A 23,186-nucleotide genomic window follows, 5' to 3' on the forward strand; every position below is an offset into this window, starting at 1 on the left:
GCCTCAACAGAACAGGGGGCCGGCCCACTTTGGGCTACAAATATATTAGGAAAAACCTGGAGCGAATCTGAAGGGAGAGCAAGTCGATGTCACCTGAGGGAATTCCAGGAGGTCACACTTGACTGACATCAGGTTTCTGGGCAACTTTTAAGTGCACAAGTACGGCTGAATTTGATCAATATGGCTGCTGCAGCGGTGGAATAAGGCACAGTTAGATTAAAAAGGAAAAAACACGAGAATAGGGAGAGGGAGAGAGGGAAGGAGGAAGGAACGGAGAGAAAAGATGAGGTAGCACACCGAGGTGCATCTTTTCTCTTCTTGCCTCTCTCCCACCTCTGATTCCACGGAGGTTCCCAAGCCTCACTGGAACATATTTCAAACCAAACCGCAGATCACAATTTCTAAACAAACACAATTATTCTTCAAATGATTACTTTGACACAATCATTAAAAAAAAAAAAAAAAAAAACAATACTATGGATACTTTGACAGATCCTCCAATTAGTTCCCTTTTCCATCTAGTGGTAAAACTAAGGTACTACCATCACTTTGTGGGAGCCCCTTATTGGGTAAATGAAGTGAGGGACTTCGCCGCAACTAAAAAACACCCACCTGAAGCAAATTTTATCCCCTCCCCCCTGATTTTGTTGATTTAAGTCTGATAACATTTCTGACACACGATTAAATGCACAAACTAGCCATAACGTAATGAAAGGGGACAGAATGCCGCATGACGAGGATCATTTATTACTTCCCATTAAAATAAAACCCTCGGGAGGGTTCACCAGCAAAAGCACGGGTCTTTGACGCACCCCATGGCCTGTAGGAGCCTCCCAGCCAAGCCAGCGGCAACCACCGCTGGGCGAGACCTGATTGGCCACAGGGTCGTCGAGGCGAAGGAGGGCATCGGGTAGTTCCTCGCCTCACCGTGCAACTGCAACTCCTCTGACCAATCAGACGCCAGCAGCAGCTGCCTGCACCAGCCGCGCGACTCCGCCTCCCTGCAGATCAACTGGCGGCTGGCGGAGAGGAAAAAAAACCGCGGCTGGCTGTGTGCTGGAGGCTGCGGGGGCGGGGCAAGTTCCCATCGCAAACGGTCGTCCAAAAAAATTGCCATAAAAGGGCAAAAAAAAAAAATTTGTCTAAAAACAAAATTTGGATTTTAGTGCTTTCACTACACATACAGATATACCAGCAAAGGTTTCAATGCTGAAAAACTGAAGACTAGAAAGGAGAAAGCTGCCCCCTTAAGTAATTGAGGGATATAGGCTAATCATAGCCCTGCATAGCCCCCAGGCCACTTAACGCAATAAAGCCTGTGGGTTCCCACATCCGTCTGAATGCAGGTATGGAGGCAAAATCCTTGTCCCTTTTAGTTGTGTTTATTGAATTTGAAAAGCTTCCCTCTCGTCAATCACCTTTCAAATGTGCTAAAAATCAACCTTGATATTTTAAGGCATTTCTAAACACGGAGCAGGGCCAGTCTTACGCTGTTATTTTATCAACAATAATAGAAACGACAATAATTAAAGCAACACAGCAGTGACTACATGGAAAGACTACACTGTCAGTTATTCAATGCTTGAGCAACTTTTAGGCACTATATTAATGGCTCTCCATATTAAAATGAAGGGAGTGCTTTAAACCTGAAATAATCCAAACCGTTTCTTCCGGAAGCGTTTCCAGTCTCTCTCTTTTCTTATTTCTGCATTTAATTACTTTTGCAGCACCTACAACAAAACCCACCTCCTCACTAACCAGTGTTGGAAACCGCAGAAATTCCATTTAAAATTATTTTTAAATGGTTTTTCTAAACACAGGGAGTGTGTAAAAGCACGTGAAGGCATTGAGGTAGATCTTGGAGTGAGTTTAAATCCGAAGAGAACAAAAAAAAATAAAAATACTGTACCAAAAAAAAAAAAAGGCGCCTCTGACCGAATGACCATTCAAACCTGAGAGCCAATCAGAGTCAAGCGCTCAGTGTTTGATGAGGATTATTTGCAAAAAGAAGGAAATTACAGAAAGTGCTTTGGCAACATATACAAGGAAACCATTTTCAAAGCGAATAGTATTCCACAAATACACTGAAACCTTAACTGAAACTGCAACTGCCAGAAATAATAGTTATTTTAAAAGTGTTTAAGCTTGTTGCATGCATGGATTGTGAAGGTATGCTAGAGCATGAAACTTAAGGTTAAATGTATTCAATTGACAGGAGGCAAGTACTGATAGGATTGTCATTGCAACTCAGGGGTCAACTGGATTGGACTACACTTCCTGCACTGCACCAAGAAATCAAAAGCAAGAACGACAGCAGGGAATTACTGGAGATGTAGTTCTGAAATGGCAACAGGGGTTTGGGCAGATATCATCAAAATCAGCGAGGCAGCCTACAGTTCCCACAAGGCAGCAGGGCAATACTTGTGAGCTTTAACCTCATTCATCCCCCCCATTCCCTTCCTGTCCTGACCCCTCATTTTCCACAAATGTCTTTTTTCCCTTCTCAACCTATAGGTGCAACGTGATTGTTTCTGTGGAAAAGCTTTGTCACCTAAAAGAGGCAAAATCACATCCCACTCACACAAGCCGTACGAAGACTGAAGATTGCTACATTAGTACTGAAAATGATGAAGAGGGCTGAGAGACGACCACAACCCCGCGAGCTGAACCAGGTCAGGATAACTGTCAGTTTTGTGGCGGTAGTGTTTCTGTCCACAAGGCAAGGTCGAAAAGACCTTGGTCCAAGGGACATCCTCAATGGGTCGGATGGTGCTCCAGGTTGGCCGACAGCTGTCCAGCCGGAGCCTCAACAAGATGGGCCCAGGAGACGGTTTTAGCCCACTTTCATTCACCTGCTCCCAGGGAAACGGTCACAGGCGGGAGGGAGGAGCCGCCCAGTCCGTCTCCGTCAGAGTCCGCGAGTCTCGCACGCGTCGGGAAACTCGGGCCGCCACTCCTGTGGCCTTCCCATCGGTCCCGGCGTCCATCACTCATTCGAAATTTCCCACAATTCCCATGGTCCTTCTGCCCCAAGTCTTAAGCGTTGACTGCCGGTACTGGCGACTATGGACAGGGCACCGATAACACAAGGCACTCCTGGGATACCTGCGAGTTTGGCGGGCAGGACGGCGCGTGGGGACGGGTTGGCGGGTCGGGTCGGGGCGAGGGGGGGGGGGGGGGGGGGGGGGGGGGGGGGGGGTGGGGGGTAATTTGGGGATCTCCGCATCAGGGGACGCGCTCCACGGGGCGCTGCAGGCACACCTCGCTCCCCGCCGAAACGATGGGCAGCCGATTGTCCATGTGGTAGGTGATCAGGTGACTCACGCTCTCAAAGCGGTGGTGCTTGGTCCGGACCTGGAGCGGGAGCGGGGTGGGGAACAAATCCAGTCGAACAGAAAGGAGGAAGAGAGAGAGAGAGAGGGGGAGAAACAGAAGGAAAAAGATAGAAGGAAAAGACAGAGAGAAAGAAACAAGCGTTAGAAAGGAAGGGAAGACGAGAGAAAGAAGGAGGGAGAGAAAAAAGGTTCAGTAAGGGGAGGCAGGTGAAATGTAAGGACAGGAAGTGTAAACTTCACAATATTAAGACCTTTATCAAAAAATAAAAATAAATAAAGGTGACCCCCTTCCCAACTCACCACTCCCTCTGGGTCCACCAGCAGTAGGTGTTTGGGCTGACCCCCCTGCTGCCCCGTGAGGACGTACTGTCCCGGGGTGGTGCCGGACTCGCGCACCAGGAAGTCCCCGTCCCTTCCCAGCAGCCTCTCCGCCTGCCGCCGGCTCAGGCTGCCGTGGAACCAGGGCTCGCGCTGCAGCTGTCTGGCCAGAGGGGGCACTGTGGTGCCGTCGTCAAAGGACTCTGGAGAGGGGAGGGGGGGGGGAGTAAGAGATAGGGATAAGTGGAGAAGCTTAAAAAAAAGAAAAAAACACTTGGGCGGAGTGAACACCGTGTTCCTGACAATAAACCAAATGCAGGCACAGGCCATTTCAAGGTCCTGTTCCGTCAAATTTAACGGTCCTGTATCACCAGTAGGCAGCCAATAAAGCAGTAAAAACAAATCGAGCGACATAAAGCAATAAAAATGACCTCGATCGTTGAAAGAACTTTGAGTCCATGATTTTTTTAATTATTATTTTTTTTTAATCAGAGGAGACCATAAATCAAAGACTTTTAAGGACTGTGGGAACCCGGTACACGCCCACACAAACGAACACTGAGAGCTGAGTGGCCCTCGGTGTTCGCCATGCGCCTTACCATTGACTGCAAGAGGAGGGGGGCGGGGCTTTTCAACGTTGACGTAGGAAGGGTCATCGAGACTGCCTGCTGGAGAGAGAGGGAGAGGGCAGAGAGAGAGAGAGAGAGAGAGAGAGAGAGAGATGGAGAGAGATATGGGGGGGAGAGATAATGCCAACTGCAATGTCTCTAATCTGCCCTTTCTAACCAATAGCATCGCAGCAGATTGCCAGCGCTGGTCACACACTTAAAGACAGCGGAGATAGGTGAGTTAGAGAAGGACGGGGGGATGTGCGCGTGCGAAGGAAAGGGATGTCCGACCTGTCATGGGGGGGAATGGCTGCTTGTGCCCGTCCGTCTGTCCTGGCTGTCCGTACGGCTGCAAAGACAATCGCACCGATCACACACCAGACGCCCGCACGTGGCGTGCCGAGAGGGTCAAGATGAAGTGCACTATACAAGCTCTACAGGACTAATGTAGGATAACGTAGAAGCAGTGACTGTACTCCAAAAAATACACACACAAACACAGACACGGACATGCACGTATGCACACACACACACGCACGTACGCACACACACGCACGTACGCACACACACACACGCACGCAGACACAGACACGCACATGCACGTATGCACACACACACACGCACGTACGCACACACACACACACACGCACACACGCACGCAGACACAGACACGCACAGGCACGTACGCACACGCACACGCACACACACACGCACGCACGCACACCAACAGCCTTAAATCCTGAGTCATGCTCGACGACTCCAACAGGCCACGCTCATGTTGAGGAGGAGGAGGAGGAGACTCTGGCTGAGGTGACCCGGGGGCCGCAGGCTTGCCTGGTGTAATTGCAATGCCTTTTCTCCCCCGAGCGCGGCAGGGTCCAGGCAGGGCCTGGTAAATAAGTTACGCTGCTGGACGCTGCCCGTCGTTTGTTTCATAATCTCATATCTTTTACCCATGCGTGGAAGGGTAAATTCATTTTGCTCTTTTCCAAATTACAACAGGCAGGGCCTTGTGGGCAAGGGAAATCAAGCAGGGCTAATGGGGGAAATGGGTTCAATTTGGCCTCACACAGCAGCTGCCTGTCTGTGTAACACAAACAACCAAATCTCTACAGCACAGAGACCCAAATCTCTAAAGCACAGAGAACCAAATCTCTAAAGCACAGAGAACCAAATCTCTAAAGCACAGAGAACCAAATCTCTACAGCACAGAGAACCAAATCTCTAAAGCACAGAGAACCAAATCTCTAAAGCACAGAGAACCAAATCTCTAAGCACAGAGAACCAAATCTTTAAGCACAGAGAACCAAATCTCTAATCACAGAGAACCAAATCTCTAATCACAGAGAACCAAATCTCTAAGCACAGAGACCCAAATCTCTAAGCACAGAGAACCAAATCTCTAATCACAGAGAACCAAATCTCTAAGCACAGAGACCCAAATCTCTAAATCACAGAGACCCAAATCTCTAGAGCACAGAGACCCAAATCTCTAAGCACAGAGACCCAAATCTCTAAATCACAGAGACCCAAATCTCCAAAGCACAGAGATCCAAATCTCTAAAGCACAGAGAACCAAATCTCTAAAGCACAGAGACCCAAATCTCTACAGCACAGAGACCCAAATCTCTACAGCACAGAGACCCAAATCTCTAAAGCACAGAGAACCAAATCTCTAAGCACAGAGACCCAAATCTCTAAGCACAGAGATCCAAATCTCTAAAGCACAGAGAACCAAATCTCTAAAGCACAGAGACATAAATCTCTACAGCACAGAGACCCAAATCTCAAAAGCACAGAGACCCAAATCTCTAAAGCACAGAGAACCAAATCTCTAAAGCACAGAGACCCAAATCTCTACAGCACAGAGAACCAAATCTCTACAGCACAGAGACCCAAATCTCTACAGCACAGAGAACCAAATCTCTAAAGCACAGAGACCCAAATCTCTAAAGCACAGAGACCCAAATCTCTAAAGCACAGAGACCCAAATCTCTAAGCACAGAGACCCAAATCTCTAAGCACAGAGACCCAAATCTCTAAGCACAGAGACCCAAATCTCTAAATCACAGAGACCCAAATCTCTAGAGCACAGAGACCCAAATCTCTAAGCACAGAGACCCAAATCTCTAAATCACAGAGACCCAAATCTCCAAAGCACAGAGATCCAAATCTCTAAAGCACAGAGAACCAAATCTCTAAAGCACAGAGACCCAAATCTCTACAGCACAGAGACCCAAATCTCTACAGCACAGAGACCCAAATCTCTAAAGCACAGAGAACCAAATCTCTAAGCACAGAGACCCAAATCTCTAAGCACAGAGATCCAAATCTCTAAAGCACAGAGAACCAAATCTCTAAAGCACAGAGACATAAATCTCTACAGCACAGAGACCCAAATCTCAAAAGCACAGAGACCCAAATCTCTAAAGCACAGAGAACCAAATCTCTAAAGCACAGAGACCCAAATCACTACAGCACAGAGAACCAAATCTCTAGAGCACAGAGACCCAAATCTCTACAGCACAGAGAACCAAATCTCTAAAGCACAGAGACCCAAATCTCTAAAGCACAGAGACCCAAATCTCTAAAGCACAGAGACCCAAATCTCTAAGCACAGAGACCCAAATCTCTAAAGCACAGAGACCCAAATCTCTAAAGCACAGAGACCCAAATCTCTAAGCACAGAGACCCAAATCTCTAAGCACAGAGACCCAAATCTCTAAGCACAGAGACCCAAATCTCTACAGCACAGAGAACCAAATCTCTAAAGCACAGAGACCCAAATCTCTAAAGCACAGAGACCCAAATCTCTAAAGCACAGAGACCCAAATCTCTAAGCACAGAGACCCAAATCTCTAAAGCACAGAGACCCAAATCTCTAAAGCACAGAGACCCAAATCTCTAAGCACAGAGACCCAAATCTCTAAGCACAGAGACCCAAATCTCTACAGCACAGAGACCCAAATCTCTAAGCACAGAGACCCAAATCTCTAAGCACAGAGAATCAAATCTCTAGAGCACAGAGAATCAAATCTCTAGAGCACAGAGACACAAATATCTACAGCACATTCCCTGGAGGGGCACTATGGTTGTACCCTTGAGGCAGGTAAGTGTACATCTGTATGAATAGACAGTGTGTTAAAAATGCTACCCTATAATGTAGCATTTTGGCGCTCTGTATGTCTGCTTGCTGATGTGTGACGTGATGAGGTGATATGGTATCGGGGGGTGGGGGGTGGGGGGCGTTTCGGGCGGGGTGCTCACCAGGGTGGGTCCCGTGGCGTGACACCTCATGTCCACCAGCCCGCCCAGGGGGGGCAGCTTGCCGGGGAAGTCGTTGTAGTACGCCACCTCAGGGGCGGGGACGACCTCGTCCTCCTCCTCCTCTTCCTCCCACGCCGACCCGTCAAAGGGAGCCATCCTGCACGGAGAGAGGGGACGCAGGAGAGAGAGAGAGAGAGAGAGAGAGAGAGAGGAAGGCAAAGGAAGGGAGAAAGAGAGAGAGCAGAACAGGGGAAAGGAAGGGAGAGAAGGAGAGAGGGAAATAATGAAAGGGAGGGACAATGAAAGAAGAGGGAGTGTATGAAAAGTAAACCTTTATCCTAAAAACAGTGGAGTATGTGTTAATGTGTCCTGATCTGCGGTGTGGACGGAAGTTATATGATAACTGCAGCTAAGCAGCATTTTGTTTTTTTTTTACATCTTTGGTAATACTTAACTTGTCAAATGCATTTGAATTTGAGACAGCGGGATAGACGAAGAATGGTCCCCCCCAAATGCATTTGAACTTGTGACAGAGGGAAAGAGGAAGAACGATCCTTCCTGTTCGAATGCATTAGATGACGGATGAAGAAAAACAGCCTCGGGGGAAGGTTGGGGGGGGGGGGTGTGGACTGACCTGTCGTGGGGGGCCACCAGTTTGGGGGGGTTCTTGAGGTACTGCTTGAAGCGCAGCTCGAAGGCCTGCCCGATGGTGCCGATGACCTCCTGGGCAGTGCCCTCAGGGCACTCCAGCACGTGGCAGGCTGGCGCGAGGAAGAGGAGGAGCGCGGGGGAGGAAAGGGGGGGGGGGGGGTCAGTCTCACTATAGGGGACATTTATGCCTCAAAAACGCAGAACACACACCGTTACTACACTACTGCGCCCGATCAGTGCACTACAGAGCATCACAATGCAGCACACTTCTTACATGCACACATTTATTAAGCTTTTTTTTGTTGCCATTTTTCTCCCCAATTTGGACGTTATACCAATTCCCCGTGTGAATCACAGTCCTGGTCGATGCGCTATCCTCTGTTGGTCTGGGGAGGGTGTAGACTACCACATGCCCCCTCCGACGCATGTGGAGTCGCCAGCCGCTTCTTTTCACCTGACAGCGAGGAGTTTCAATGGGAGAGCGTAACGCGTCTGACCAAGCTGGAAGTACCGCTGCCAGGGATTGAACCCGGGTCGCTGTGGTGGTAGGCCAGTGCTTATACCTCTACACTACCCAGACGGCCTTATTATTCATTTTAACAAATCTATTAATCCCCAGATCTATTTACTTCTGGATTCTTAACACAGGAAAAAGAACTTTACTGTGGGCACCCAGTATGAATCACACTCAAACAGAGGGGAACGAGCAGCAACCTGACTCGGACTGGATCATTGGGAAAACCTCCCTCTCACCTCTTTGGTTGACAGGGTCTTTGGCAACGTAAGCTACGTATTCCTCCGTGTCCTGGGAGAGAAAAAAGAGGGGGGTGGAGGAGGGGGGGTGGGGGCCGAGGAGAGGACGGAGGGATGAGGAAAGTCAGGTGAGAAAGGTGGAGGAGAACAGGAGTGGGGAGAAAAGAGGGAGGGAGAGAGGGAGGAGAGGAAGCATGTTAACCCACGCAGTAAAATGACAAATGAATAAGAAGATTAACAGAGGAAAGGATGGGAGGAGGGGAAAAAACAAACAATATGAAGAGAATGAGATTATTGAACTGAGGGGAAGAGAGAAACAGACAGAGAAAGAGAGAGAGAGTAGAGAGGGAGATGAGAAGGAGAACACAAAGACAGAGAGAGATATATAGAGAGGGACACAGAAAGAGAAATGGGGAGAAAGAGAGGAATGGAGAGGAAAGAGAGACAGAGAGGGGGAGAAAGAGAGAGAGGAAGAGAGAGAAGGGAGAGAGCGACAGAGAGAGAGAGGCTGTGACTCACGGGGTCTCCTCCTGAGGCGAATGAGATAGACTGCATGTGATGGTTGGCGATAATCTGTGGCGGGAGGGAGAGAGGGATTATGGGAATGACCGCGCCGACCAGAGGACAGAGGGCGACGCACGAACGAGAAGAGAGGAACAGGAATAGTGCCAAGCCGACCGGGGGGAAGGAGGCTGGCCGGCACAGGGCCACTTTCACACGCGCTCACATGCGACAGCTGTGTGACATCTGCACAGCACAGACATATGTACATAAAAAACCCAAAACACACAGGCACAAAATGGCCGACACCGGCGGACACTCTCGTTTCAAAACCTCTCAGATTCCACCTCGGCGTTTCTACTTGTGAGAAAATAAACAGAGAAAGACCCTTCCCTTCACCTGGAGGTGAGGAACTTGAAGGTGGCACTTACACGCATTTGTGGAAAACCCAGTTTCAGAAAGTAAAAGTCCCCCTCCGGTATTTTGTTCCGGTCACCTGGGTTTGCTAATTAGCAGTTATTCAGCCAGGAGGTGCAGAACTAAGTGGTGAAATCAGCTGGGCTGAGTTCATGGGTGGAAGAAACACACGGCCTGGACTTTTACTTTCCACACCCCTGGACTTTCCACCCCTGTGGACCGGGCCAACGACACCGTGTGCCCTCTCACAGCAGAGGGCTTTGACCTTTGCTCAGCTCAGCTGAGCCCATCTCCAGCTCTTGCGGCGTGCGCTAGGCACAGGAAACGCCCTTTTCTCAGACGCCTGGGCTGAAAGGACTCTGTTCTGGCGCCGCGCGGGACAGGATGTGAAACCGGTCGGTCTGAGGCGGCGTCAAACGCAGAGCGCCTCAGAGCGCCGCCCTGCCCCCGCGGCGACAATGCGGCCAGGTAGAGTTCCCCTTTTTAACGGGGACAAAGTGTTCCTTTCAGGTGGCGCAGCGGCACGCAGGTCTGGGTCTGAGAGTGGGTCTGCGCTGAGCTGGTCTGAGCTGGACTGAGCTGGACTGAGCTGGACTGAGCTGGACTGAGCCGGTCTGAGCCGGTCTGAGCCGGTCTGAGCCGGTCTGAGCCGGTCTGAGCCGGTCTGAGCTAGGTTGAGCTGGACTGAGCCGGCCTGAGCCGGTCTGAGCCGGTCTGAGCCGGTCTGAGTGGGTCTGAGCTGGTCTGAGTGGTTCTGAGCTGGTCTGTGCTGGTCTGAGCTGGTCTGAGCTGGTCTGTGCAGGTCTGAGCTGGTCTGTGCTGGTCTGTGCTGGTCTGTGCTGGTCTGAGTAGGTCTGAGCTGGACTGAGCTGGTCTGAGCGGGTCTGAGTGGGTCTGAGCTGGTCTGAGCTGGTCTGAGTGGTTCTGAGCTGGTCTGAGCTGGTCTGAGTGGTTCTGAGCTGGTCTGAGCTGGTCTGTACGGGTCTGTGCTGGTCTGTGCTGGTCTGTGCTGGTCTGAGCTGGTCTGAGCTGGTCTGAGCTGGTCTGAGCTGGTCTGTGCTGGTCTGTGCTGGTCTGAGCTGGTCTGTGCAGGTCTGAGCTGGTCTGTGCTGGTCTGTGCTGGTCTGTGCTGGACTGAGCTGGTCTGAGCGGGTCTGAGCGGGTCTGAGCTGGTCTGTGCTGGTCTGTGCTGGTCTGTGCAGGTCTGAGCTGGTCTGTGCTGGTCTGAGCTGGTCTGAGCTGGTCTGAGCTGGACTGAGCTGGTCTGAGCGGGTCTGTGCTGATCTGCGCAGGTCTGAGCTGGTCTGTGCTGGTCTGTGCTGGTCTGTGCTGGTCTGAGCTGGTCTGAGCTGGTCTGAGCTGGTCTGTGCTGGTCTGTGCTGGTCTGTGCTGGTCTGAGCTGGTCTGTGCTGGTCTGAGCTGGTCTGTATGGGTCTGAGCTGGTCTGAGCTGGTCTGAGCGGGTCTGAGCTGGTCTGAGCTGGTCTGAGCTGGTCTGAGCTGGTCTGAGCCGGTCTGTGCTGGTCTGAACTGGTATGAGCTGGTCTGAGCTGGTCTGAGCTGGTCTGTGCTGGTCTGAGCTGGTCTGTATGGGTCTGAGCTGGTCTGAGCTGGTCTGAGCGGGTCTGAGCTGGTCTGAGCTGGTCTGAGCTGGTCTGAGCCGGTCTGTGCTGGTCTGAACTGGTATGAGCTGGTCTGCTCACCTGTTTGCAGCTGGAGGCCAGCAGGTTGAGGCTGCTGGTGGACACGGTGAGAGTGATGGCCATGCCAGCAAACTGCAGGTTGCTCTTCCCCAAGATGGACAGGCACCGAGAGGGACCCTGCGGGAGGGGGGGGGAGAGACAGGAGGGGAACAGGGATATGGAAAGACAGAGAGAAAGAGAGATGGAGAGGGAGAGATGGAGAGAGAGGAGGATATGACAAGAGAGAGGGAGAGGAAGAGCAACAGTGGGAAAAAAAGGGAGAGGAGGGGAAGAGGGAGATGGAAAGGCACAGAGAGAGAGAGACAGAGAGGGAAAGAGAGAGTGAGAGGGAGAGAGAGAGAGAGACCGATAATACAAACATTTTAATTCTGCATTTACAGTCTTTTCCCCAAGCTGGGGGGAAAAAGATGGCTACAAATTTTACGAGACTGACGTCACCCTTATTGTTCCTAACCCGGCGCAGTCGCCAGCCTGGCTTCTTCATGCATTCTCATGGCCGCAGCTCAAGGTCACCCTGGCACGCCGTGCGCCTGGTCACGCCCCGACGGCTTTCACCGCTTCCCTATCGGCGCGTACTGAACGCGGGCCGCGCGGGAGGCCGTCGCCTCCAGCAGTCCGGCTCACATCACTGCTACTTCTTTTTTTTAAAGAAAATGAGAGCAGACGTTCGTATTCTCCCTTCAGAACTCCTGAAAAAGTGCTCTGTGACAGTTAGCCACGCTACGCTCGCTGAAAACGGGCCGAGCGCTCCGTCCGTCGGTGCTTTCGTCAGTGAAACGTCCATTTTAAAACTGAGAGAGGAAGGAGACGGGCAGGGAGCGCCGAGGCTAACTGACGAGCCGGAGCAGGCCTATGGCCTGGTAGAGAATCAGGGCTGGATGAAATCGAAGGTGGCAGTGCCCACCAACACAGCATAGGAGTGTGTGTGTGTGTGTGTGTGTGTGTGAGAGAGAGAAAATATGTGTGTGTGTGTGTGTGTGAGTGTGTGCGCATATAGTATCAACAGTACACTGTAGCACTAAATCTTGTTGTATAGGAAGAGGAGGAGAATGTTTAGGGGAGGGTTAATGTTTTTGTTAATGCTGGGTTGGGGCAGAGAGGGGGAGAATGTTCCGGAAGGGGAGGGTTAATGTCCTTGTTAATGCTGGGTTGGGGAAGTACCTTTCGCCTGTGCTGGGTGCCTCTGGCACCAGGAACGGCCTCACAAACCACAGTAATGGCCTCCCTGAAACACAGCAGGGGACACAGCTCTTAAACACGTACGCACACACACGCACACACACGGGCACACACACATGCGCACACACAGCATATGCATACACGCACGCATGCACACACCCCCACACACACGCACGCGCGCACGCACGCACACACACGCTAAGTGCACAGGCACTAAAATAGCACGGCCCGTCTGTTTGCCATTTCTGCACAAACCACAGAAAGATAATTGCCTGTTAATGCGGGGGGGGGGGGGGGGGGGGGGGGGGAGGGGGGACGTTTTATGAGAGCAGGAAATGAGAAGTCGAGAGGGGTGGGGCAGCTCGCGGGGGGGGTGGGGGGTGGGGATGGAGGAGAGAGAGAGAGATATGCTCACAGTAAACCTGAGAAAGAAAACGAGAGCGCGAAGACAAAAATTTGGTTCAGCGACTTTTCGTATAAATATGCAGCATGAATATATTCCCTTACGTGGGATCTGTCTTCCTTTTTGGTACTCAAACTATATTTTTAAAATGTCTATCGTACCAAGGAAGGTAACGTCTATGTAAGTACATCAGCTGACTAAGTACTTAATGATGTCTCCTAGCAACAATGGGCTGGGAGAGGGCATTATGGGGTGGACGTGATGTCACCGGTCTCCGAGGACAGCGGAGATTTGCCGTTAAGTCCAAAGGAAGGACGGCGTGAAATGAATCCAGCTGAGGCTCTGAAACACATGACTCATCGGCGCTCAACACAGCCGAGACGAGTCTGGCGGTCACACGGTCCGAGACGGAGGGTCCGTCTCTCTCTCTCTCTCCGTCAGACCGCTCGGCGACCGGCCTTCGGTCATCCGTGAGTCACCGGGGCGCCCGGTGATGTCACCGGAGCGCCCGATGATGTCACCGGAGGGCCCGATGATGTCACCGGAGGGCCCGATGATGTCACCGGAGGGCCCGATGATGTCACCAGAGGGCCCGACGATGTCACCGGAGCGCCCGGCGGCGGCAGCGCGCGCCCGGGGGACGGGATGCTCCGCCCCCGCCTCCTTTGTGGGCAAATGAAACGCTTTTTTGCCGAAATGCGGTCGCAGCCAAGGGTTGACGGGTTTCTCAGACGGACAGGAAGTGAGGGCAGAGGGCGAGAGGCCGCTCTCCAACCAGACAGGAGTCAGGACAGGATGTACAGTAGGGCCCTGGGAGGCACAGTCAGGACAGGATGTACAGTAGGGCCCTGGGAGGCACAGTCAGGACAGGATGTACAGTAGGGCCCTGGGAGGCACAGTCAGGACAGGATGTACAGTAGGGCCCTGGGAGGCACAGTCAGGACAGGATGTACAGTAGGGCCCTGGGAGGCACAGTCAAGACAGGATGTACAGTAGGCCCCTGGATGGCACACTGACCTCCCTGACTACAGTAGGCCTGTTACTATATTAATGAAGAGGCTCCATTAGCACTCTTAACTTGGCAGGGGAGCGGCCTGCACTCATGCCAACGCCACTGAAAAAGCCTTTATGCATTCAGCTGTCAGGGGTAGACTCATTCACTAGTGATTCATCACACGCATGCACACACAGACATGGACACAGACATGCACACACACACACACACGCATGCGCACACACACACACACACACACACACACACACGTACGCATGCACGCAAACACACACACGCACATGCACACACACACACACACACACACACACACACACACACACACACACGCCCCGCACATGCTCAGGAATGCAGTTACCTTGTGACCTGAGTTCTTGTGTTAAAATCCAGAGCTCTCATAGACTGGAGCACCTCCACGCATCCCATATACTAGAGAAGAAAAAAAACAGATTAATCAACAAACAAAGTCAATTCAATTTTAACACTCGCCCAGACAAACAGCCCATGTGCCGGGAGACACAACCTCTTATTATCAAGAACAAAGGCAACAAATGCGTAACATCACAGGCAATTACACTCACAAAGGAAACCCGCCATTATGAGGCTGAAGCAATTTCAGCAACAGGCGAATAATTAAATAAGACTAATACAGGACAGAAAGCACTACAGGGTCTACATGTGAACTTGGTAACAGCCAAAAAGTCCAAGACAGGGGTCTCACACTTAGGTCCTGGAGGGCTGTTGAGTCTGCTGGGTTTTAGTGTGTTCTTGCACATAAGAGGTTACTTTAACCATTTGAATACTTCTAGAATGTTTTTTCCAACATTTTAAGTCAGCGTTCTAGAACTCAACTGCCTTCGATTGCCAGTAGTGACTGTCACATCAGCATTAGAATGTTCATTCTAATCATATATTTCTGACCTTGCACCTTAAAAGGTTAAGGTTGTGTCATGAGGATTGAAACAGACTTACATAATGAGCTGAAGGAAATCCATGGTCTTACCTTACAGGTGAGCTTAAAGATGTATGCTATATGATCAAAAGTACCTGGACACCCTTTGGTCTGCAGCTGTTTTCCATGGTTTGGGCTAGGCCCCTTAGTTCCAGTGAAGGTAAATCTTAATGCTACAGCATACACATTTCAGCTGATTCTGTGCTTCCCCGAAAGTTTTGGGAAGGTCATTTTCTGTTTCAGCAGGACAATATCCCCGGGCACACAGCAAGGTCCATATAGAAATGTTTTTTTTGGGGAATTGGTGTGGAAGAACTTGACTGGCCTGCACAGAGCCCTAACCTGTCCCAACCAACACCATTCAAATTAATTGGAAAGCCAACTGCGAGCCCGGCCTAATTGCCCAATCAGTGGCTGACCACACTAATGCTTTTCCGGCTGAATGGAAGTCAATTTGAAGCAATGCTCCAACATCTAAAATCCAACATCAACATCAAGCCTTTCCAGAAAAGTGGAAGTTGCCATAGCACCAAAGGGTGGACCAACTCAATATTAATGCCCATAATTTTGAATGAGCTTTCGGACGTCTGGTGTCCACATACTTTCGGCCATGTAGTGTATAAGTCAGTAGCGCAACTATTGCTGAATACGGGTTTTCTATTGACTGTAATATTATGTCATGAGTGTGAAACACAAGCAGCATCTCAAAGCCTTGAAGGAGTTTGGCGATGGCGGACGCGGGACGGCGTACCCGTACGGAGTAGGACACTCCCGCTCCGCTCAGCACGGTGTCGGCGTGGAGCCAGCCGCGGGTGGGCTTGTTGACGAAGGACCCGTTCCGCGTCCACTCGTCCCCGCCCAGCTGGCCGCCCTCCACCCGGGCCCGCCGCGGGGCCCCGCCCTGCCGGTTCATGTCCTGCGGGAGGGGGCGGGGAGAGGGAGAGGCGGCGGTTAGCGGCGGAGCGGGTTCCGGCGGCGGAGGCGGCGGTTCCTCGGGGGGCCCCTCGGGCTCCGGGGGCAGCTGCGGCCTGCTCCCGGCCTTCAGGCCTGGGAGCAGAGTGGCTGACACGCCCAGCCGGAGGGCGCCCATGCGGGGGAAGAAGGAGCAGAAGGTGGTGGGGCTGTTCTCGGCCGGGCGGGGCGACGAGGGGGGCAGGATGGCGGTCAGGGAGGTAGAGGACAGCGAGGAGGACATGCCGGGAGGGGTGAGGGGGGTGAGCGGGGCGGAGTTGGGCAGGGAGGGGTTGGAGTTGGTATCGTCCGTTGAGCTGAGAGACTCGCTGCGGAAGTGGGTGTACTTCGTCTTTGGAACCAGCTCCATTTTGAGCTTCGGAAACGGGGAGCGGTATTCAGCGGCTAAAAAAAAGAGGATTATACCGCCACCCACACCCTTTTCGAGCAGCAGATCACTACTCCCTTCCAAAGGTCCTTGGAGTCACTTTCGTTCTCCCCTCCTGAGTAAAAGAGCCCGGAACTTTCTTCTCAAAACAAGGCCCGTGTTCCTCTGTCCTTGCGAGTCCCTGTGTACCCAGCATCATAGGCCGGCCAGCGCGGGACAGCCAGCCAGCGCGGGACACCCTGGGTCCGACGGCAGCGCGGGCTCGACCGCCGCCAAGCGCAGAATCCGCTGCGGCTCAAACTTCAGAGACTCCTCAGCAGACCGGCGACAACGACACCGTCATCACCACCATCATCATCATCATCACCGCTGATGGGACGGTGACTCAGCCCCCGCGGCTGCCCCTCCCCTCCCCTCCCCTCCCCTCCCTCCCACCCCCCCACCCCCCGTATGACACACTTCTGTCTCAGTCCGCGCGGGGGGCCCGGAGCGACTCTGCGGGGCTGGGAGGCCCTGGAAGCCCGCCGCGTGTCGCTCAAAACGTGCCTCGGCTCGGGAGAAGGGCTCCGTGAGGCCCTGGGGCTCCTGCTAATGACAGCCGGCGTCTGCGCGTGGGGGGGTGGGGGTGTGGGTGGGACCTGGCTGATCGATACCGCGGAGAGCCTGGCAGGCGAGGCGAGATGAAGGAGCTCACAGAACACCAGCGAGAGCACGGCACCGCAGCCAAGGCACTAGCTTAGCAGCATAGCATCGTTATTAACTCCAGGCTTTACGATGCAGATTTTCTCTACTCGCACAGCACAATAAAAAAACTAAAATGTTTTTTTATTATTTATTTTCTCCCAGTCCTGCCCTGTGAAGGAAAAGGGAGTCCCTGAACCGTGGATGACCTTGTGTCCTCTCTCAATGGGCGAGGAGACGGGTTCTTGCAGAAACCCGGTTCTCTCTCTCTGTCCCTTCACAAACTCCTCCCTTCCTCCGTTGCTTACACACCTCCTTCTCCTTCTCCTTCTCCTCCCCTCTCCTCTCCTCTCCCAGGTGGTCCCTCGCTTGTGCTCCTCTCCGCTCTCGTTCCCCGGGCCTCCTTTTCTTTCTCTCTCTTTTCTCAATCCCCTGTCCTTTCCTTGCCTTTCTCTGTCCTCCCTGACACACCCACACACCAAGAAGCCAAACAAAACCAAGGAACCAAGCCAGAGATAAGACAAAAAGTACAGCTGTTGGCCTGAGTTGGTCTTGTGGAGGCTAAGGCTAGTTAGCAGGCGGAGGGACACACACCGCCAACCCACAAATCTGAAGCTAAACGAGGACAAGCGACGAAACTCTGGGGTCCAGTAAGGTCACCACACTGTCTTACAAGGTCAACTTAATCACAATTAGGATACTGACAGCTTCCCACCCCCAGAAAGCATTAATTATAATCGCGCTAAGTGAGGCTAAGCCTTCTTCACTGTAGGGAAGCGTGACCAACCAAAGAAACTGCAATTAGTCACAGGAACTCGTTAAACTGCAGTCAAAATTCACCAGTACGCAGAAACCAGCAACATATTCGCCGAAAAGCTTTCGCAAATTTATTTTTTACAACTTGTACGCCGGTCTGCATAATCGCTCGGGGGAGAAGAAAAAAAAAGGTGAAGTGAGGACCGCCTGCTCTCGGCCGCCGGTTTTCCGCGGACGAGACGACTCGGGGTCACCGGGCCAGGCACTGCGCGTCGGCACCAGGTTGCCGCGGAAACGGCGCGCTACGTTTAAACGTCGGCCCGCGCTGAACCGGCCCGGGAAAGAAATCCGGAAGCTTCCGTCGGAATAGGGAACGCTTCCATTCGCCACTTAAAACGCAGCTCCGCGAAGCATATCCAAGCGCCGGCGCGTAAAGCGATATTAGGGGGGAAGTTAAGTGAGCGCTACAACCTTTGAGTCAGCGACAGAAGCGTCGGCGCAGCAAAATCCGGCGACCCGGTTCGCCGCCGTCGTTACAATGCAGGGCGGCGACGGTCCGGCGCCGCGTCGCAAACGTCCCGCGAACACGGCGCGCTAGCCCGTTAGCGACGGCCGGCGCTTTACAGCGGAGCGACGGTAACCACGGGAACGGAGCGTGAGGGACCAGCTCAGGTCCTGAGCGAGGCGCGACGCTGCGTTAATGCACTGCAAAGGTACGAGCCGCTGGAAATGACAGAATTAACACTACAGCGTTAGCCCTTCAACTGGCACAACAATACTCTCAGACATGATATCTCTTCGGTGAGTAGACCACCAAAAGGGTTCACACTGTAAAAATGTGGCGTGTTGAGAGCGATTCTACAATATTAACCAATTAATCACATCGTCAAAATGCCTACGGCACAGTGTAAGCCATTAATGGGCCCTGACAACTAGTGGATTGTTAATTAGAGCAGGGATTGCATATACTGGTCAATAAAACATGTTTCACTCAAAATGGTTTGAAAATACAAAAAAAAAAACCCTAAGTCCACTGCACGTGCCAGTACAGCAGGTATGCAAACACACACACACACACACACACACACAGTTAGGAAAAGGCAGGCACCGCGATAGAAAAGGACAGATTCGAGCCGCACAGCGCGCTGGCGTGCGGGCGGAAGCTAACGGCTACGGCGGCGGATAGGCGGTCAGCGAACGCGGTCGACGAAACAACGGGACGCGATTGGTCGGCAACCGCAGGGGCTCAACCCCGTCCGCGACCGGAAGGGCCACGTCGCCGTCTTCAGAACCAGCCAGTGGAGCGCACAGCCTTTCCTGCAACAACGTAAATCTAATACACGCAACAACCGTGCACCCAGCCAAGAAGACTGAGGAGTCCTCCCGGCGACAGAAAGACTGAGCAGCGGGTAATTTAGTTTGTGACGCCACGCGGTCAACAGGGCCAGCTAAAACCAGACCGGCTTCAGGAGGCCAAACCGGCACAGGTAACGACTGCAGCAGCGAGAGCTCATCTGTGAGCCCTCTGCAAGGCCATCGTCACGGATAATCACATCACAGCTCGAGCCATCACGACCCGGTCCGTCAACGCACAGCTAGCCGTAGCGTACGACTCAAACGGAGGGTTCCTGCTAAATCTGAAACTACGGCGAGGGCCAATCAAATGTCGACAGCCGAGGACCGCCGGTTTGGCAGAACGCAGATGATCAATAGGACCAGAGTCCACTCCGCCGGGCAAAATATGAAATATTGATCAAGGAAAAAATATTAAGCGGGGCGCCATATCGGGTTCTGTAAATGGTGCCGCAGATGGAAGGAAGCACATGCACATGAGCAGGAAACGCAGACGGATCGGTAGCAGTAAGAAATGCACACAGCAACGATGATGACGAAGATGATGACACTCCCCCAGATAAGCAATACAAAATGCAAGCGAATCACTCAAGTCAGATAAATCGCAAAATTTCCCAAGAATTAAAATGCAATTATTATTTTTTAAATTGTGCAAATAAATCGCTCCCTAGAATTTTTCCTCCAGTCCTTCTGTCCAGTGCTCTTCGTTCAAAAGAAGAAGAAGAAGAAGAAAAATCCTGGGCTGTTCCTGGCTTTTCCCCGTAGAAAGACGAGCGATGAGAAAAGGACTTTGCGGAGCGAGTCTGTTGAACAAACAGACGCGTGTGTTCAGATACGGGCGCTGTGGCGGCGTTAATAACAGGGACAGTCACACCACACCCCTCCAGGCTCCTCCCTGTCCGCGTGTTCCCTCTGGCTCCCTCTCTCTCTCTCTCCCTCTCTCTCTCTCTGTCTCTCTTTAAATTACACAGTCATCACTGTCGTTCCATCTCTTCCTTGGTCCTCTCTTCCTCTCCTCCGGATCCGTGTCCGCCGAGTTCTTTATTTAAAAGGAGGAGAAAACGATCTGTCCTGCCTTCTCCTCCTCCTCCTCCTCCTCCTCTTCATTCAGTCGGGCTTTTTGAGTGGCGGGGCGTGACGGGGCAGGTCCTCTCCGTTCCCCTGCTCTCCCGTCTTGTCTGTGGATTGATCCACGCGCACACAAGTCCCCCCCCACCCCCAACCCCAACCCCATTGACTCAGTAATGCACTCTCCCAACAGCACGCGCACTCATACACAGCCCCTCCCGCACACACACCCCAGTGTGCACACAGCCAGGATGGAGGGAGGGGAAGAGAGAGAAAGAGGGCAGAGAGAGAGAGAGACAGAGTAAGAGAGAGAGAGAGAGAGAGAGAGAGACTGTGGGTCGAGCAAAGAGCCTGTGGCTTCTCCTCCCTTAATAGCACTTGGTAATCTGAGAGCGAGAGAGAGAGAGAGAGAGAGGGGCAGATGGAGGAAGAGGAAGGGAAAACCAATGGGAGGGGGAGACTCTTCCTTCCTGTCTCTCGCTCTCTCCCTCCTTCCCTCCAGCATGGCAACAACACAATCGCATCATCGCAGCCCTGATGTGAGGGGCACAGCTCCACAGAACCGGCACCCGGAGCTGCTCAGAAAATACACCCTGCAGGTTATTTGGGAATGTTTTTTTTCTCTCTCCAAAATTCTTAGTTGGTGTTCTAGAACCCCGCTGATTTCAATCACCAGTGGTGATGGTTACATCAGCACTAGAATGTTCGGTTAAGATTAACATTCTAATCGCATATTGGTGATGCTAAGCCCTAACGGGTTAAACTGAGGTAACTAGCTGGAATAAAACCGATCATACGCACTGGCCCGGAGTTGCGTAGCCCAGCCTTACGGGAAGGGGGCAGGCAGAGATACCTGCTCTCCATTAGAGGATTTTGATTGGTCCATTGAAATGAGCAACTTACCCTTTCCACATAACCCACACCTGGGCTTGCAGAGACAAACAGAGACAGAATGCAAGGAATTGCCCAGAAGGAATAAAAAAAAAGTATGCCTCGGCTTGCTCTACTACAAAAAACCCTGGGCCCAGGCACCATAAAAAAGACAACAGTCATGGCTTCGCTCGGTGGAAATGGAAATAATAAACAGCACCCTGTAAATATTACTATTCCAAGCCCCAAACAAGGGACACGGTCTTACCACTGTGTCTGAATAACATGCCCGTCATTTGCAATTAATCGGAAACAACAGGGCAGAAACAGAGAAATACACAAAAACTACCGATTGGTGTACATATTGATCTGCTGGCATTTACCAACAGGACTCTTACCGACTGTAAGATAAACTCCTAACGCTAAAGACGTTCTTAGGTTCATATTGTAACACGTACCAAAATTATACAACAAAGTCCTTGAATAGAATGATAAATCCACCCCATGACCGGAAAATCGAAGGGCAAATCAAAAACGGGGGACTCCGGACAAACCATTGTCTAAAAAAGAGGGCTTTCTTTCTCTGTGTTCTTACAGTTTACACTGTGGTATCTGCACGAGTATGTTTATGTTCGCTCTCTCTCTCTCTGGTTTCCGTACCGTATCTCTGGCTACACTAGTCTTAATTTAAATGTTATCATAAGGCAGTGGCAAACTTACGTATTAAACAAGACCTCAGAAATCCTGTCTGTCTAACCGCAGGTCTTCCTGACGCGCATATGGCTTTGTCCGATAAATTATCCAAAGTGTGAATGTGCGCAGGCACGCGCACAGACAGACACCAACATGTGCTGAAGCATATGCCCCATGTCCTGAGACAACAAAAGTGCTGTTTTGGTCATAGCGATTTCTATTTTATTTATCTTTGCAACCTGCGAGCCCCCATCCAGGAATTTCAGCATATGCCCTCCTTAAATTTTTTTTAAATATTATACTGTAGCAGGCTATTCCTCATAAAATACTGCCAGCTTATTATACAAGTACATTATACAAGTACAGACACTCGCACATGCGTTCTACACACAACCATACACATGATAACAGCTTACAATAACGCCAGACACAACAATAGCATTTGTTACGTCGAAAAATTGCTAATTAGCCTCACTTCATTCCAAAGACAAAACATTAGAAAACTAACGTTGACTGGCAATGTTTCTTTAAATAAAACGAATCAAAGCCAATTCGTTTCTTTAAATAAAACGAATCACAGCCAACACATTTCACATTAATGGTGTGTTTCACCGAAACGAGGTTGTGCTGCCCCCTCCCCCCCAAACACATTTAACTTTAATCAAAGTTCTGGTAACGACCCTGTCAGAAGTGCAGAACTGCACACCAAGTCAACAAACTACTGGCAACGTAGTCTCAACTCACCAGCTGTCTTCTTTCCTCTTTTCCCCCTACTTCTTCAAATTGCGTTTATAGAAATGGCCGGAAGAAGTCGTCAACTAGCTAGCCAGAATCTCTATTCTGGCGAAGTCGACTCTTAATTCTGAAGTTTGCAGTCAACGCTTATTATAGTACCTGTGGTGGGAAGTAGAACTTATTTCTACCCTTCCCTGTCCCTTTCTCGTTCGACCCAAAGAAAGTTACTTCCGCGAAAAGATTACGTCACACACCTCTGTGTCCGCACCTGGATAGTGTATTCTTGTCGCGCGGCCTGTGCAGTCATAACTTTTTTGACTTGCATTGACCAATAGGGAAATCTACCATAGTGTGCTTAAAATGACTTTCACACTGTCGTCTGCTTATCTAGCGACCCTGCGGCAAGAACATAACAATGCCGAGGACTAAACATGCCGTTATCACTTTTACGTCGTTTAAAATCAGGTATTGGTACACTAATGAACTACCTACACGTTACTTCACGTTCAGGTGACTGGAAGTAGTTTTTGAGTCACGTGACAGGGTCGCACCCCCCCAACACACAATCCAATCTTTCTAAAGACTTTTTGGCC

The 23,186-nt window shown here is 51.3% G+C and overlaps 1 protein-coding gene across 3 annotated transcripts; it reads right to left on the reverse strand.

Annotated features, from left to right (window-relative positions):
• Window positions 1–3,196: 3,196 nt before the first annotated feature.
• On the reverse strand, window positions 3,197–23,101 carry LOC118232709 (SHC-transforming protein 1-like). 3 transcript variants are annotated; one of them, XM_035427757.1, is made up of 13 exons: window positions 22,603–23,101; window positions 15,850–16,014; window positions 14,505–14,575; window positions 12,714–12,777; window positions 11,553–11,669; window positions 9,452–9,505; window positions 8,933–8,984; window positions 8,163–8,289; window positions 7,529–7,685; window positions 4,553–4,610; window positions 4,253–4,321; window positions 3,636–3,856; window positions 3,197–3,354 (listed from the first exon to the last, which is right to left on the reverse strand). In XM_035427757.1, exons 2-13 carry the CDS (start codon window positions 16,009–16,011, stop codon window positions 3,226–3,228), a joined length of 1,281 nt encoding a protein of 426 aa, XP_035283648.1. In that variant the 5' UTR covers window positions 16,012–16,014; window positions 22,603–23,101; the 3' UTR covers window positions 3,197–3,225. The 3 variants fall into 3 exon arrangements, with proteins under 3 accessions (XP_035283648.1, XP_035283647.1, XP_035283646.1); XM_035427756.1 differs by lacking the exon at window positions 22,603–23,101 and having other exon boundaries at window positions 4,253–4,318; window positions 15,850–16,834; XM_035427755.1 differs by lacking the exon at window positions 22,603–23,101 and having other exon boundaries at window positions 15,850–16,834.
• Window positions 23,102–23,186: the final 85 nt, after the last annotated feature.

This window comes from Anguilla anguilla, chromosome 8, assembly GCF_013347855.1.
Source record: "Anguilla anguilla isolate fAngAng1 chromosome 8, fAngAng1.pri, whole genome shotgun sequence".
Classification (NCBI taxonomy): domain Eukaryota; kingdom Metazoa; phylum Chordata; class Actinopteri; order Anguilliformes; family Anguillidae; genus Anguilla; species Anguilla anguilla.